The sequence below is a fragment of the Grammomys surdaster genome, unplaced genomic scaffold (assembly GCF_004785775.1).
Source record: "Grammomys surdaster isolate TR1022 unplaced genomic scaffold, NIH_TR_1.0 126219, whole genome shotgun sequence".
Taxonomy (NCBI): domain Eukaryota; kingdom Metazoa; phylum Chordata; class Mammalia; order Rodentia; family Muridae; genus Grammomys; species Grammomys surdaster.
This window is the reverse complement of record NW_021621022.1, coordinates 263031-278832: the sequence shown is the minus strand read 5'-3', so window position 1 is coordinate 278832 and position 15802 is coordinate 263031. Positions and strand designations below refer to the sequence as shown.

At 43.6% G+C, this 15802-nt stretch overlaps 1 protein-coding gene across 2 annotated transcripts in view; it reads left to right on the top strand.

The window, feature by feature from the left end:
* Sgcg (sarcoglycan gamma) overlaps nt 1-15362 on the top strand; it is a 66160-nt gene extending 50798 nt beyond the window's left edge. For both annotated transcript variants that reach the window (XM_028758684.1, XM_028758683.1), the window contains 4 exons: nt 145-264; nt 3382-3454; nt 10879-11002; nt 14652-15362. In XM_028758684.1, coding sequence (XP_028614517.1) covers nt 145-264; nt 3382-3454; nt 10879-11002; nt 14652-14825 — 491 coding nt within the window. In that variant the 3' untranslated portion in view covers nt 14826-15362. The remainder of the gene's footprint in view (nt 1-144; nt 265-3381; nt 3455-10878; nt 11003-14651) is intronic.
* The last annotated feature ends 440 nt before the right edge of the window (nt 15363-15802 follow it).

The following is a 15802-nucleotide window of genomic DNA, read 5'->3' as shown; positions in this document are numbered from 1 at the left end:
CAGGGAAGCCAGTACACACAGGGAAGCCAGTACACACAGGGAAGTGCTTTGTTCAGTAGTGGTTGACACAAGAGTTGTAAAAACAAGGAATCAATGCGGCTTACAGTAAACACGGCTAATATGCTGTACTGATTGGTCTTTCAGGTGCGCAGATGGTAGAAGTCCAGAACCAGCGCTTTCAGATCAGTTCTGAAGATGGCAGGCCATTGTTCACTGCCGAGGAGCAGGGCGTCATGGTTGGCACAGGCAGACTGCGGGTAACAGGTATGTGGAGATAGCTGGAGATAGCCAGTGACAGCTAATCGGTCCCAGCTCTGCTCTGCACTCCCCTAAGGAAAGGCAGCTGGCTGTGTTCACGGTCTTCTTGCATTTCTTTTGACATTCTGTTTGTATCTGAAGGATGAGGCCATCCTCAGAGCTTCATCCACCTTCTTTCTCCTCTATCTCTTTCCAGTCGCTGTAGCCAACGGCTTACATATCTCTCTGTATGGTCCACGTCTGGCATTATTCTCCGTATGCTAGGTACTTGACTATCCCATGTGTCTACACAACAGCTTCTCCTCTGGTTGAGTTAAAAGTGGAATTGAGCGCTCACTGGGCTAGCCTTCAGCAGAAAAAATTCTCTGCAAAATGTTTTCAGAATGTTGTAAACTCACTTGCTGTGCTTCTGGGAGACTAGAGGTACAGACAGGTATGATTAAGCCACTTCCTGGATTTTTTCTGCACGAATTGGAAAGCCCAAAGTAGCAATATACTCTCACTGTGTTACCAGGAAGTAGAATCAACCCCTTATATACAAATTTATGTAGCATATGCATCATTTCCAAGCACGTGTAAAGTGATGACCTAATGCTGCAGCTTACATCACAGAAGCAGTGTCCTGGCTTCCTTTCTTTCAAAAAGATACTAGGAAAGAAACCAATGATAATAAATTAAAACAGGTGTGGGGGAGGGGGCATGAGCCTGTAGTCCTGACACTCTGTAGGCAGTGGTAGAAGATCATGAATTTGAGACTTGGGCTACATGGTGAGATGTACACACACGCGCACACACACACAAACACACACACACGCATACACACACATACACATGCACACACATACTCACACATACTCACTCACACACACACACACTTGCTCATGCACACAGGCACACACACAGTCATACATACACACATGTGCACATAACCAGGCACACTTACTGCTTAATAAATAAAGGAGCAAGGAGTAAGTAGCTAACTAAGTATCTGACAGAACCCATTGGCCCAAAGCACATATGGTCTCTGATTTGTGATGGTTCAACTTGTCTACCTTGTTATGATGAGACATGACACACAGGTTAGTAGAAAGTTACTGGGAGTTTTAATGTGAATATTTTCCTGGTCTAGCACTATGTGGTGCCATCTGACTGGACAGCTACTGTGGCCAATGCTTTACCTGCTAGCCAGCCCTTGGATCACATAGGATTGAACTACCTCAGTACACAGCAGCTCTGCTGCTGAGATGGTATGGTTGGTATGTTGGGTAGTTTCAATGTATCTTCCACTTGGGATATTATCAGTTTATGACATGGTTACTGGAGCATAGCACCGTTATAAGTGGAAGGTCACCTGTATAGGAAACATTGGCTTTCTTGACCTAGCTGCCATTTGTGTACTAGCTGCATGTAAGTTGTCAGTGGGTCTGTCTCCTGATGTGTTGGAGTGTGTTGGTACCACCAATCTACTCTTGCTGGGTCAAGATGAATGCGTGCCAAGTCTGCAAAGCTCTTGGAAAAGTCTTACTGCACTGCAGGGGGTTAATATTAAAATGTAGAGAAAGGGGTATAAACAAAAACGTGGATTCCATCAAACCCAGCCATCTTTTACAGAGAATGAGCCACTCCATAGTCAGGGCTTCTGTCAGGCTAGAGTGTTGCATGTGAAGCAGACAGGAAGCTCATGGCAGTTGCGGTGTAAGTGACCGATACACATCAGAGCCACCTCAGGGCTTGCTGTGTCTGTATTTACTGTGCTTGTCCCTGGAATCTGTTTCAGTAGTGTTTCCATTCCTTTTCTTGTCACTATAATAAAGCATCTGCCAGAAGCATCTGGAGGGGGAAAGTCTTCTGGCTCACAGTTCAGGAGAGACAGTCCCTTGTGGGAGAGAAGTCACGGAGGCTGAACCTGCCTGCTCTTTGGCTGAGGGAGCAGATGGCCCAGCACAGCGTTACACACCTCAGAGGGTCAGAAAGCAGACAGAGCTCAGACCCGAAAAGAAGAGCAAGGAACGCCAAGACCTGCCCCTAGCAACCCACCTCCTCCAGCTGAGCCAGCCCCCTAAAGGTTCCACAGTCTCAACGTTACTAGAGACCTAGTGATGAAACACATGAGTCTGGAGGAGTATTTCACGTCTAAATCATAAACAAGAAGGTTTGGTACAGGACTCAAGACTGCATTTCTAACCACTTCCTAGACGGCCATCAGTGATAAGACCTGAACCTGTAAACTAAAATAAGCCTTTTCCTCCTGTGTTGCTTTTGGTTATAGTATTTATCAAAACAATAGAAAACAAACTAGGGCAGAAATTGGTACAAGGGTGTGGCCTAGGCGGGGTGTGGCCCAGACAGGGTGTGGTCTATGCAGGGGTGTGGCCTAAACCGAGGGTGGGGTCTGGTTAGAGGTGAGGTCCAAGCAGGATGCGTCCTAAATCTGGGAAGGGGCCCAGTTATTTGTGGAGTCTAGGTATGAGCGAGACCCAGGGAGGAGCCGAGCTTTGGCCTGGCAGACCTAGTGGATAAATAACGCACCGGAAATATCAAATATCGTAGTAGGTGTACACAGATGAAGCACGGCTGATTAAATCTGTGTATATGTCCATGATACTCAAGGTAAGAAATACTTTAAATTAACGTGAAGAGTGGATTAGCGTTGCCCCGAGGAACCTCTGTGCCCAACACAGAGGCTTCTGCCTTTATTTTCGGGTACTCAGCACCGTCTGCCCTGCTGCTTTGTGTGACTCCTCACCTGCACACTTTGTATGTCACTTGTGACTGTTTATCAAAAGGCTCACACTGAGCACCCTGGGCCACAGTCTGCCCCTCCGCCTTAAGGGTGGTAAGTAGCTGTGCTCTGACCACAGCTTGACTTTCCTGCTAGCATTGCCTGTTACTTAGGTAATGAAGCTCTACAGTGGGCAGATTTAAAATGTGAGCTCTGGTCTCCAACAGTAGCTAAACGTAGGATGTGTGTTGGGATTTTCCACTCTTTATGGTTAAGCCAACTCTCAAAAACTCTGGATTCTGGGATTACAGATGCTCAGCCTTCTGGCTGGACTGGCTGTTAATTTGGCTGACGGTACATCTTGTATTTTGTTTCTGACACATCTCTGGGCTTTCTTTTAGGGCCAGAAGGAGCTCTTTTTGAACACTCAGTGGAGACACCCCTTGTCAGAGCTGACCCATTTCAAGACCTTAGGTAAGAGTTTACTCAGTGTAAACAACATTCTTGTAGCGAACAATGAGGGGTGCTCACAGCGCGCCCTCCTCACTCCTACTGCATTGGTCGCCTTTACTTTCAGGGTTTCCTGCATATAACTAACTGGTTATTGCTCATTAGAACTCGGCAAGTCCATTGTTGGATCTGAACTTCGATGTGGCTTCATGCTCTTCCTCTCTTGTCCCCACGGCCTCTGTTCAGGCTCCAGAGGACAGTAGGAGTCTGCTCCTCACACTCCTGCCAGAGGAACATTGCTCAGCAGACACTGTTTTAAATACTCTGTTGCTTCTGCATCCGCCATGGTTATGATGGGTGGGTGCACAGGGCCCTGCAGGGGTAGGGCTGGGCCTAGCCGTCCTCTTCTCCCTCACACAACTTGAGCATCTACTACCCCTTCCAACCCCAGGCCTTTGAAAAATTTTTCCCTCTGAGGGGGTCCCTTCTGTTCCACTGTCCATCCCTACTCCACCTTAAAAAAAAATCTAAAGCCTCACAGAAGAGTACAGAGTCCCACATAGACCTTGAAATTTGAAATAAGCATTCTTGAAATGTTAGTTAATTCCAATTGTAGGTGCATGCCCAGGTGTGTAAGTGCACATGTGTGTCTCTGTGTGTGCACATACCAGTACACATACACATACATATACACATATATTATTCACTAAGGAAATAATGTTATAAAAGCAAGTACAGGATAAATTCATATTTGTAAAAATTTTAGAAAGCTTTAGTATCTATGGTAAAAATGCACATCATCTGGAATACATGTGACAGGAAATCAGATGAGGAAACTAGCTGGAGGAAGAAAGGGAAGGGGCAGAGGAAACAAATCAGAACTCTAACGACACATGTATGAGGATGCTGCAATAAAACCCAGTACTTTGTATGTTAACTTAAAATATTAATAAAGAAAAAAAAGCAAGAAGCAGGAGGGGGAATAGGATAGGGGTTTTCTGGGGGAGGATGGGGAAAGGGGAAGACATCTGAATTGTAAATAAATAAGATATCCAATAAAAAAATCTAAAAGAAAGAGAAAGAAATGCCCATCATCTACAGTCTGCCATGCAGCCATGCTTAGTGTATGCTTTAGTGACATTACGTCATCCCAACTGTTTTTGAGCCATTGCTGTAGTCCATCTCCAGAGCTTTTCTCTCTTTGAACTGAGATTCCACCCCCTTAAGTAGTCCTCCACCCTCCCCTCCCCACCTCAGCCCTGGTAAACACAACACTACTTTCCACCTCAGTGGACTTGACTATCCTATGCACTTCACGCAAGAGGCGTACACTGTGTCTCTCCTTTTGTAACGGTCCTCAACCGTTGATGTATTTGCGCATGATGATTGAATAGTTTTCTACATAGGTTCACTCTTACAGAGTATATCTGCCATTCTAGGCTGCTAGATCCACTGTTAATTCTGCTAATACAGTGTTGTATCAAAGACCAAATAATATTTTTAAATAAATGGTCTATCATAATAAGAATGTAGACCCTCCCCCACAGACACGTATTTGGGCAGTTGCTCCTCCTCAGTTAGTGGCACTGTTGGGGGAGATATAAAACCTTCAGCAGTGGGTCCTGGTAATAAGGAATGGTTAGGGCTCTGAGTATTATAACCAGGTTCTTAACCTACCAAGCTGTGAGCAGACCATCTCGAGCGTCAGTGTCATAGAGTGCTTACTGCCATGCTGTCCCCATCATGATAGATTGCACCTCCCTAAACCATGAGCCAAAGTAAATCCTTCCTCTTTTAAGTTGCTTCTTTCAAGTATTTTATCAGAGAGGAAAAAGTAACAGAAAATCAGAACCACCACATGAGGCCATTGCTGACCATGGGGTTGTAACCTTTTGGCATCAGTTAGTAAATATGGAAGAGAAATGCTTCTACAAGGTAATGATGCCCTAAGATAATATATACAGAGTTTAGTGGGCGATTCTGGTGGATGTTCAGAACACCAGAACACGACAGAAATATAGACAGTAAATGTGGATCGTGAGGTTTTAGATAGGCACAGGGATTCTATCAAAATTGAGCTAGAGGCCGTTCGTGTTATATTCTAATGAAGTATCTGACTGCATTCTTCACTGTCCATGGATAATCCTTAGCCAAACTAACCTTTAAATACTATCTCAACATTTTATCCATCTAGAGACATTTGTAACAAAAATCAACAGTGATGATTATTGAACTATAATAATGTTCATTAATTTTATAAAGGGTCATCAGATCAATGCTAAAGAATTCTATCACTGAGGATGAAGAAATTTTCGTAAGGCATAAAATTACTGAATATCTTGTAAAACTAATTCATTAAAAACATCTTGAAATAAGATAGAAATTTTAGAGATTTGCTTTAAAGTGAATGTAATCATTTTACAAACTATGTCTCAGAATTAAAGATAAACCTTGGCTTACTGACTCAGTATTCTTTCTGTTTCTGTGATAAAAATATCCTAACAAAAGCAACTTTAGGAAGAAAAGGTTTATTTAGCTCACAGTTCTAGGTTACAGTCCATCATTTGGAGAAAGTCAAGGTGTCTCTGTGTCTACGTGTATATCTCATGCCCTTTCAGCTCTGTCTGATCTGTTTTGTTATATTCAGTTTGTTTAGTTTTATTATTATTCTTTAGTTGTCTTTTTTTTTCTAGTGAGTGAGGATGTGCATCCCAATGAAAGGAAGCTGTGTGTGTGTGGGGGATTCTTGGAAGACTTCCAAGGGAACCACAATCAGAATATACTGCATGAACAATCTATTTTCAATTAAAGAAAAGGAAACAACAAAATAATGAGTTTAATTATGACATTTTAACATCTATCCCAATGTATTTTGTTGATATTCACCCTTTATTACTCCCCCTCCTCCCCTCCAGGCTAGTCTTGCTCGCTCCTGAAATACTTTCCTTCTGCTTTGTATCATACAAAGATAGAATGATTGCACATGATATAAAACATGATATAAAACATTTTGTCTTTCTTTTCCTCTCAATTCCCTTGCTTGTCCTCCCCATCTTCTCCCAATATCCCCTGCTTCTACCGTCATGTCTTGAGAGAAAACATCATCATCTCTGAGTCTTTTAGCACAATGGTCTCTAGTTCTATTAAGTCAATGGCATAGTTTCATTCTTTACAGCTGAATAATTACATTCTTTACAGCTCCACTGTGTAAACGTGCAACACGTTTTCTTTATTCATTCATCTGTTGATGGGCATCTGGGATGGGTCCATATTTTGACTCCTGTGAACAATGTAGCAATAAACATGAATGTTCACGTATCCATGTAGTGTGCTGACAGGGTCCTTCGGTATATACTGAAGTGTAGTATAGCTGAGTCATGTGATCTCTTTTCAGGAACCTCAATACTAATTTCCAGTGACACCAATATGTAGGTGTCTGTATTGTACAACACGTAGAGTAACAAGACACTGAATCTTGGGGTTCTTACTTTTCTATTTAAGGGCTTTCAGATGTGTTAACAGATATCATCTTAAGAGAGACTGAAAAGTTTTTGGTTTCTTCTAGCTTTTTTAGTTCCCAACTGCTGGTGGCTGGGAAGGAGATTTTCAGCTTCATCTTGACACAGTGGACCACCTAGAAGGCACCATGAAATGGGGGATCATATGTAGTCATGATGTTATTTTTAATTTACATTTCTCTATGAGTGTTGCCTTAGTTTCTTGTCTTTTTTTTTTTTTCTGTGATTGAATATACTGACAAAATCAAGAAGAGGTTTTATTTAAGCTCCTAGTCTGGGAAGTCAGGGTCACAGATGCCTGAAGGTGGTCTGATTACACCTACCCACACTTAGGATGTGGAGAGGGATGAACGTCTATGCCCAGCTTACTTAATTTTTTCTGTACAGCCTTGGACCCAACCTAGGTATCTTAGGGTTTCCATTGCTGTGAAAAGACACCATGACCAAGGCAACTCTTATAAAGAAAAACATTTTATTGGGTGTGGCTTACAGTTTTAGAGGTTTATTCCATTATCAGCATGGCAGGAAGCATGACATTGATGCAGGCAGACCTGGTAATAGAGGAGCTGAGAGTTCTACATCTTGATCTGAAGGCAGCCAGGAGAAGACTCTTCTGCAGGCAGCTAGGAGGAGGGTCTCTTCTGCAATGGGTAGAACTTGAGCATGTGAGTCTCAAAGCCTACCCCCCCAGTGACACACATCCAACAAGGCCACACCTATTCCAGCAAAGCCACACCTACTCCAACAAGGCCACACCTATTCCAACAAGGCCACACCTACTCCAACAAGGTCACATGGGTGTAGTAGGTCTTGCGTCCTCTATTAACCTAATCAAGATAATCCCACAGGCATGCTCAGAATCCTACCTCCCAGATGACTGTGGATCTCAGGTTGACAGCTGAGACCAGCCATCACAGGAATATTCAAGAATGAATGAAGAAGATCTCAGAAGATGGAAAGATCTCCCATGCTCATGGATTGGCAGGATTAATATAATAAAAATGGCCATCTTGCCAAAAGCAATCTACAGATTCAATGCAATCCCCATTAAAATCCCAACTCAATTCTTCACAGAGTTAGAAAAGGAAATTCTCAAATTCATATGGAATAACAAAAAACCCAGGATAGCGAAAACTATTCTCAACAATAAAAGAACTTCTGGAGGAATCACCATCCCTGACCTCAAGCTGTACTACAGAGCAATAGTGATAAAAACTACCTGGTATTGGTACAGAGACAGGCAGGAAGATCAATGGAATAGAATTGAAGACCCAGAAATGAACCCACACACTTATGGTCACTTGATCTTTGACAAAGGAGCTAAAACTGTCCAGTGGAAAAAGGACAGCATTTTCAACAAATGGTGCTGGTTCAACTGGAGGACAACATGTAGAAGAATGAAAATTGATCCATTCTTATCTCCTTGTACAAAGCTCAAGTCTAAGTGGATAAAGGACCTCCACATAAAACCAGATACACTGAAACTAATAGAAGAGAAGGTGGGGAAAAGCCTCGAATACTTGGGCACAGGGGAAAAGTTCCTGAACAGAACTCCAATGGCATATGCTCTAAGATCGAGCATATTGACAAATGGGACTTCATAAAATTGCAAAGTTTCTGTAAGGCAAAGGACACTGTCAATAGGACAAAACGACAACCAACAAATTGGGAAAAGATCTTTACCAATCCTTCATCTGATAGAGGGCTAATATCCAATATATACAAAGAACTCAAGAAATCAGACTCCAGACAACCAAATTACCCTATTAAAAAATGGGGTATAGAGCTTAACAAAGAATTTTCAATGGAAGAAACTCGAATGGCCGAGAAGCATCTAAAGAAATGTTCAGCATCCTTAGTCGTCAGGGAAATGCAAATCAAAACAACCCTGAGATCCCATCTCACACCAGTCAGAATGGCTAAGATTAAAAACTCAGGTGATAGTAGATGCTGGCGAGGGTGTGGAGAAAGAGGAACACTCCTCCATTGTTGGTGGGACTGCAAGATGGTGCAACCACTTTGGAAATCAGTCTGGCGGTTCCTCAGAAAATTGGACATAGCATTACCCGAGGATCCAGCTATACCACTCCTAGGCATATACCCAGAAGATGCTCGAACATATAATAAGGACATATGCTCAACTATGTTCATAGCAGCCTTATTTATAATAGCCAGGAGCTGGAAAGAACCCAGATGTCCTTCAACTGAGGAATGGATTCAAAAAATGTGGTATATTTACACAATGGAGTATTACTCAGCTATTAAAAACAATGAATTCGAGAGGTTCCTAGGTAAATGGATGGAACTAGAAATTATCATCCTGAGTGAGGTAAGCCAATCACAAAAGAACACACATGGTATTCACTCACTGATTATTGGATATTAGCCTAGAACCTTGAAATGCCCAAGATGCAACTCACAGGCCACATGAAGCCCATAAAGAAGGAAGACCAAGTGAGGGTGATTCGGTCCTTCTTAGAAGGAGCAACAAAATACTCAAGGGAGCAAATATGGAGACAAAGTGAGGGACAGAAACTGAAGGAGGGGCCGTCTCAAGACCACTCCACCTGAGTATCTATCCCATGTGCAATCACCAAAGGTAGATGCTGATGTGGAAGACAGGAACTGCATGCTGATAAGAGCCTGATATGGATATCTCCTCAGAGGCCTTCAAGAGTCAGACATATTCAGAGGCAGATGCTCACAACTAGCCATTGAACTGATCATGGGGTTCTCAATAGAGGAGTTAGAGTGAAGACTGAAGGAGCTGAAAGGGTTTGCGGCACCATGAGGAGAGCAACAATACCAACCAACCACAGCTCCCAGGGTCTAAACCACCAGCCTGGGAGCACTTAGGGGGGGATCCAGGGCTTCAGCTGAATATGTAAAAGTGGAGGGCCCTGCTGGGCATAGGTGGAAGAAGAGAACCTTGACCTCATGAAGGCTGGATGCCCCAGGGGGTGGGAATATTGAGGGTGGGGAGGTGGGAGTGGGGGGGTAGATAGAGGTTACATCCACAGAGAAGAAGGAGGAGGGGCGAGGGGATTGGGGGTTCCGAGGGGGTGGTGGGGGATGGGGTAAGGGGACAACATAGGAAATGTAAATAAATCATCCAATAAAAAAAAAAAAAAAAAGAATGAATGGGTGAATGTAGCCGTCCTTACTGTCCTTGCTACAATGGCTGGCACTCCATGCTGGCACTCCATCAGCCAGCCTGTGCTTTATTTCCTGGGCTGGTTCTTTCTTCTTTCTCACCTCAGTTGGGTGAGCCGGCCCTTTCCATTGTCTCCCATCCATATTTCATACCATGATTCTACTTTTAGAGATGGTGCTGGGAATTTTCATATGCATGAAGAAAATTACATTTTAACTAAGTTTAAGTCAATACATCTCTTCACAAATATAAAATTTTAGAAGGCCCTTTCCATCCAAGCTTCCATTTTGCTTCAATGTTGCTTTTTACATTTTTCTCTTTTTTGTGTCCTTGAAAATACTTATTTAATTTTACCAACATGTTTGATTGGCTTTTACTTTTTTTAAAAATAGGGTCTTCCTATGTAGTCCAGACTGGCCTCAAACTCATGATCCCCCTGCTTTAGTCTCCAAAATGCTGACATACCTGGCTGTTTTGTTGATTATTTTTTTTTTTTTAGTTTTATTTTTATTTTATGTGCATGAGTGTTTTATCCGCATGTTTGTCTCTGGACCACAGGCATGCATGGATCCCCTAGAACTTCAGATACAGAGAACTGTGAGCCACCATATGGGTGCTGGAAATTGAACCTGGGTCCTCTGGAAGAGTAGCCTGTGCTCTTAACCACCGAACCATTTATCCAGCCCCATTTTGTTGATTTTTGCCAAGTACCTTTCCTCCTTCTCTGACTTCAGGTTCCAAAAGTAAAGATGCCTCAATTTTTTTTCTCATTTCAGGTTAGAATCCCCAACTCGGAGTCTAAGCATGGATGCCCCAAGGGGGGTTCACATTAAAGCTCACGCTGGGAAATTGGAGGCCCTTTCTCAGATGGACATCATCTTGCAGAGTAGTGATGGAGTGGTGAGTTCTAGGATGAAGCTCCTATCATACGTTGATGAGGTGTCTGAGTGCTGTCCCCACCGGGACGTCAGTGTGCTAACCTTCTGCTGGTTTGTAGTGAGCCATGATGAAAGGCATAGCACAGACAGTGTGGTGGGGGAGAAGGGCATGGAAGGTTATATTTATTCCCCAGTGGGCTCACTTTCCTACACTGGCATCTGCATCACCAAGACACTCCTTACTGTCACTTGTGAAAAGCACCACAGACAACATCAATTTTCCCATTTCCTGGTGACTCCTGTGTGTTCCCAGCATGGGCATCACAGGGGTTGTTTGTAGGCGACAGCTGTGCTCTCTTGTTGCCCAGAGCACCATGTTTGCATGCACAGAGTTTAGTGCAAAGTAAAATGAACAAGGAAAAATGAATTTTTTCCAAAGGCCAACTGGAGTAAAGTAGTATAACAGATACAGCCTATACCATCATTTGTAGAACTTCCTTTATTAATAGAAGTTGAAAGCTTGGCTTCAGTCAGTGGGAAACCAGACATTGCAGGCTGTGTACAATAAATCAACCGGTTGGAGTGTTAGCTGGTTGCAGTTGTGCAGTGCACATCGCACAGAGCAGGGCCTTGTTTTTATGTTCAAATAAGGCGATGGTTCACAAAGTCTTTTTAAGCAGCTCCATCACAATGTCATTTTGGAGTTTGAATGTAGCTATGTAACTCTTTTCAAATCCTATTTTTAATGATGGTTCTTAAGCGCTTTAAGTTCCCCTGACCCCTTTTAGCCCAACAGCCACCAGAGGTGTTGGAAAAGAAAGGATACAGGGGCAGGGGGGTGGGGAAGTGAACCTGTTTAGAAAGGTTCTTTGGAGCAACTCCTGTCTGTGTTGTCTGGAAATTGGCAGTTCAGTTCACAGGTTAGCAGGCAACTGCAGTTCAATCCACTAGCAAACACTTCACGGATACAACAGCAGACCATTTCAGTAGTCAAGATAGCAAACAGGAATCAGCAACAGTGACACGATCTAAAAGAGACAGCCACAGTCAGTCAGCAGGAGGGACCAGGAGGAATGCCAGGAGAAGCTGTGCCTCTCTCAGGGAAGCAAAGATCAGCAAAGACTCCAGAACCACAAGTGTTGAACAGCTAACTGTACCAGCAAGCCAAGCTCTGTCCCTGTCACTCCTTCGAGTCCTATTTATACCCTCCAAACATCATGTGTCTTCCATGTGCCTCACTCAACACAGGTCCTGCCTCATCATGTGCATACAATCAGCCTGTCTGCAGAATCCGAACAAATAGAGTTCAACTATGCAATGTAAGGCGGACCAATACATTTGTATTGTTAGCAAAGAATCCTTCATCGCGTGTCCTTGCATGTGGTGTTTTGTTTTGCTTTTGTTTTTTTTTAGCAGAACATCCCCTCTGCTTCAGTGAAATGTTCCTTCATGAGTCTGTCTTAGTCTTTCACCCGTGTCCACTTTAGGAAAACACTTCTTCATGTGTTCACCCTAGCAAAACCCCATCCAACACAACTGACTCTCCAAAGAACCCTTAAGTTTCCACTTCACCCGTGTATGCATGTGTAATGTTGTCCTAAGTCACTAGCTCAGTGGAGGTGCATGGTTACACGCTCCCTCCTCAGCTATGCCTCAGGCTCCAGGGACAGTTAGCAGAAAATATTTGCAAAGCTCAGTGCAGGAAAGTTGCAAATGGGGAAGCCTGGGCCCCTGTGGTTTATCAGTCTTATGATATATGTATATGTGTGTGTGTCTTCTGGAAGGTTTGCTGGCTCTCTGTGCCTGTCTCCTCATTAAACAAATGGGGGAAATGTTTGCTTAAACATGTCTGTGATCTTGAGACACCAATATAACATTTTGAGTTGATGTTCATTTAACATGAATAGGAAAATGTAGTTAGGATGTACTGTGATGTCTTAAAGATTATGAGAAGTCACTCCAGGTATATGGACAGAATCCACAGGACAGCTTACAGGGAAGACATGAACATCATCTACAAACTGAAACTTAAAGAACTTATGAGATCTGGAGCTCGCAAGGTCAAAGATGGAGATCAAGGGTTTTGTAATCTTACTGTGGAGACACAGTATTATCACACACTGCACGAAGCTTCAGTTTTTAAATGGCCGTATTTCCATCTGTGAAATCATGAGGTGTTTTTGCATGTAGCCCACAATGCAACCTATAATCCCAGTTGCCATTCCCCATGACTAGGAACTGAACAAAGGGAGGATAGACGTCTGGACTCCTGCCTGACATGGTGAGCAGCAAAACACAGTGGGCTGTCAGTGGAGGAAAAGAAAGGGGTGGACACAATTAACCTATGAGGCACAAAACAGGAGAGGGCAGGGAGGCTGAGTTAACAGCCAACCGGGGAAAAAGCAAGTACTCAAAGATGCCCTGGCACTGCACAGTGCCCACTGGATAGCCTCTGCCCTGTGTAAGGCCACACAGAGTAAGCTGTCTGTCCTGCAGCAATGCTGACAGCTCATTAGGAGATGGGGGTTTCTGGCTGAGAACTGGAGGAATGGAAGAGAGCTGTAAGCTGTGGACAATGAAGACATTATGCCAGCCTACAAAGTATCCATTTCCCTTTAACCACTGCGGCTTGGGAGGAAGGGGCGATCTGCTCAAGGTGACTGTTCTCAAATCCTTAGCAGAATGCTTTCCCTGCCTCATTAATGGCTCTTTGCTAACATTCCAGTTTAATTAAACCGGGTGGTCCCCATGGGACTGCTTTAGTCTTCAGGTCTAGTCCATTCAACACTTAAGAGACGTCAGAAGGGTTCCAAATAATATTAAGAGTTTAGAGAAATGGTTAACAGCTAGTCAAGTGAATTCGTCTCTTAAAAAAAAAATCACAAATTAAATCAGGAGAAAGTCTGAGATCCACAGGTAAAAATAATGATGAACCCATTTCTGTGGATTGTGTGTTATCCTAAAGGGGAGGAGACAATTTAACATGAATTCAGCATAAATCACGAGCGTGAATTAGCATAACAATTCTGTCACTTTTGCCAAATAACTTCAAAAGGCATTTTTTTTTTTTAAATAAAAGAAGTGAAGCAATACAGAACTGAAAAGCAATCTAGTTTACTGAACTAATTGTAAAACAGTGGGCCAGTTTTCCCAGCTAGGGGTAAAGGAAAATATGGTCTCTTTCCACAATATTGGTCTCTTTCCACAATAGCGAAGGATGCTCAGCCCGACCTGCACAAAGACTAGAACTCTGAGTTAAAAGAAGCAGGCTGTTCAGATAGGATGCGAGCACAAGCAGGTACTCAGCTCGGCCATTCTGATAGGATGCGAGCCAGGCAGGACTCAAGCTCGGCCATTCTGATAGGATGCGAGCACAGGCAGGACCCAAGCTTGGCCATTCTGATAGGATGCGAGCACAGGCAGGACTCAAGCTTGGCCATTCTGATAGGATGCGAGCCAGGCAGGACCCAAGCTCAGCCATTCAGATAGAATGCGAGCACAGGTACCCAGCTCAGCCATTCTTACAGAATGCAAGCACAGACAGGTACCCAGCTCGGAACCCAGCTCGTTTTCCACGGGAGGAAACTCCTTTCTTGGAATATGCTGGGAATATGAATTTACCTTAATGCGGTTCATTCCTCCTTCCTCACGTCTCACTTTCTCCCAAACAGCTGGTGCTCGATGCTGAAACTGTGGGTTTGGCCAAGTTGAAGCAGGGGACACAGGGTCCCTCTGGCAGCTCTACTGGATTCTATGAGATCTGTGCGTGTCCTGATGGGAAGCTGTACCTGTCTATGGCTAGTGAGGCTACCACCTGTGAGGAACACAGCCACATCTGTCTCTGATCACTGCCTCTTCTGCAGCACACTCAGGATGTCTTTGTGAGACGACAGCTGTGGCCTCGGCCTTCATGTCCGGCAGCTGGATTGGAGTTGGAGGACTCACTGCTAAAACACTTAGAAACATGCAAGGGGAACGTGTCCAGGGAGCTGTTGGGTCAACACTTCCTGGCTTCAGAACAACACAAAGAAATCTCAAGAACGTATTCATTGTATTCATCTTTCTAGCCTCTTCCAGATCTCTCACGCTGAACTGCCACCCGGAAACAATTTATAGTACTCAATGGCAGACTTCTTTTTCCTCCCAAATGTATGGCTGGCTGGCGAATTAAAAAATGTCCCAACTGTGCACACCCCTTCCTTTAGATTAAACTTCAAATGCTCCCTTCAGATAAGTGCAATATGCCAGATTTCACCATGAGATCTCGCAGGGAATTTGAGGTTGATATGATTTTCAATATGTAGTTAAGGAAATAAATTACATAAATTTAGTCATGCTTTTTTATAAATACTTATGAGGAATAAAAATGGCACTTTTCCAGACCAGAGTTTAAAAGTGTCTTACTTTCTTTGGTGCTTACAACTCTTCTGGGTAGGTATCAATTTTTCTCAAATTTTTGGTGTCAAAGATTCAGGCTAGCCAGTCATGGGGCCCAAGGTCCCAGGTAACTACTAAGATTAACTCAAAATGTAACCTTAAATTGGTATGGTCATTTTCCCTCGGAGAGCTCTGATATACTCATTCCAGACAAAGCACCAACTACAATAGCTGAATGCATAGATACATGATGCTAATTTGACATATTCAGCTGGTGCCCCAGGGCCTTCATCACCCAGCATCAAAGGAAATGGTGAGCCTCTGCCTGCCAGGCCTAGTGCCTTCCTCAAACAAGGAAGAATGGGTGACGCTACCTGGAAGCAGCCATGCAACTTCTACAAACAGGCGAGGCTGGGTGCAGCTGCATAGAAGCAGCGATGCATGC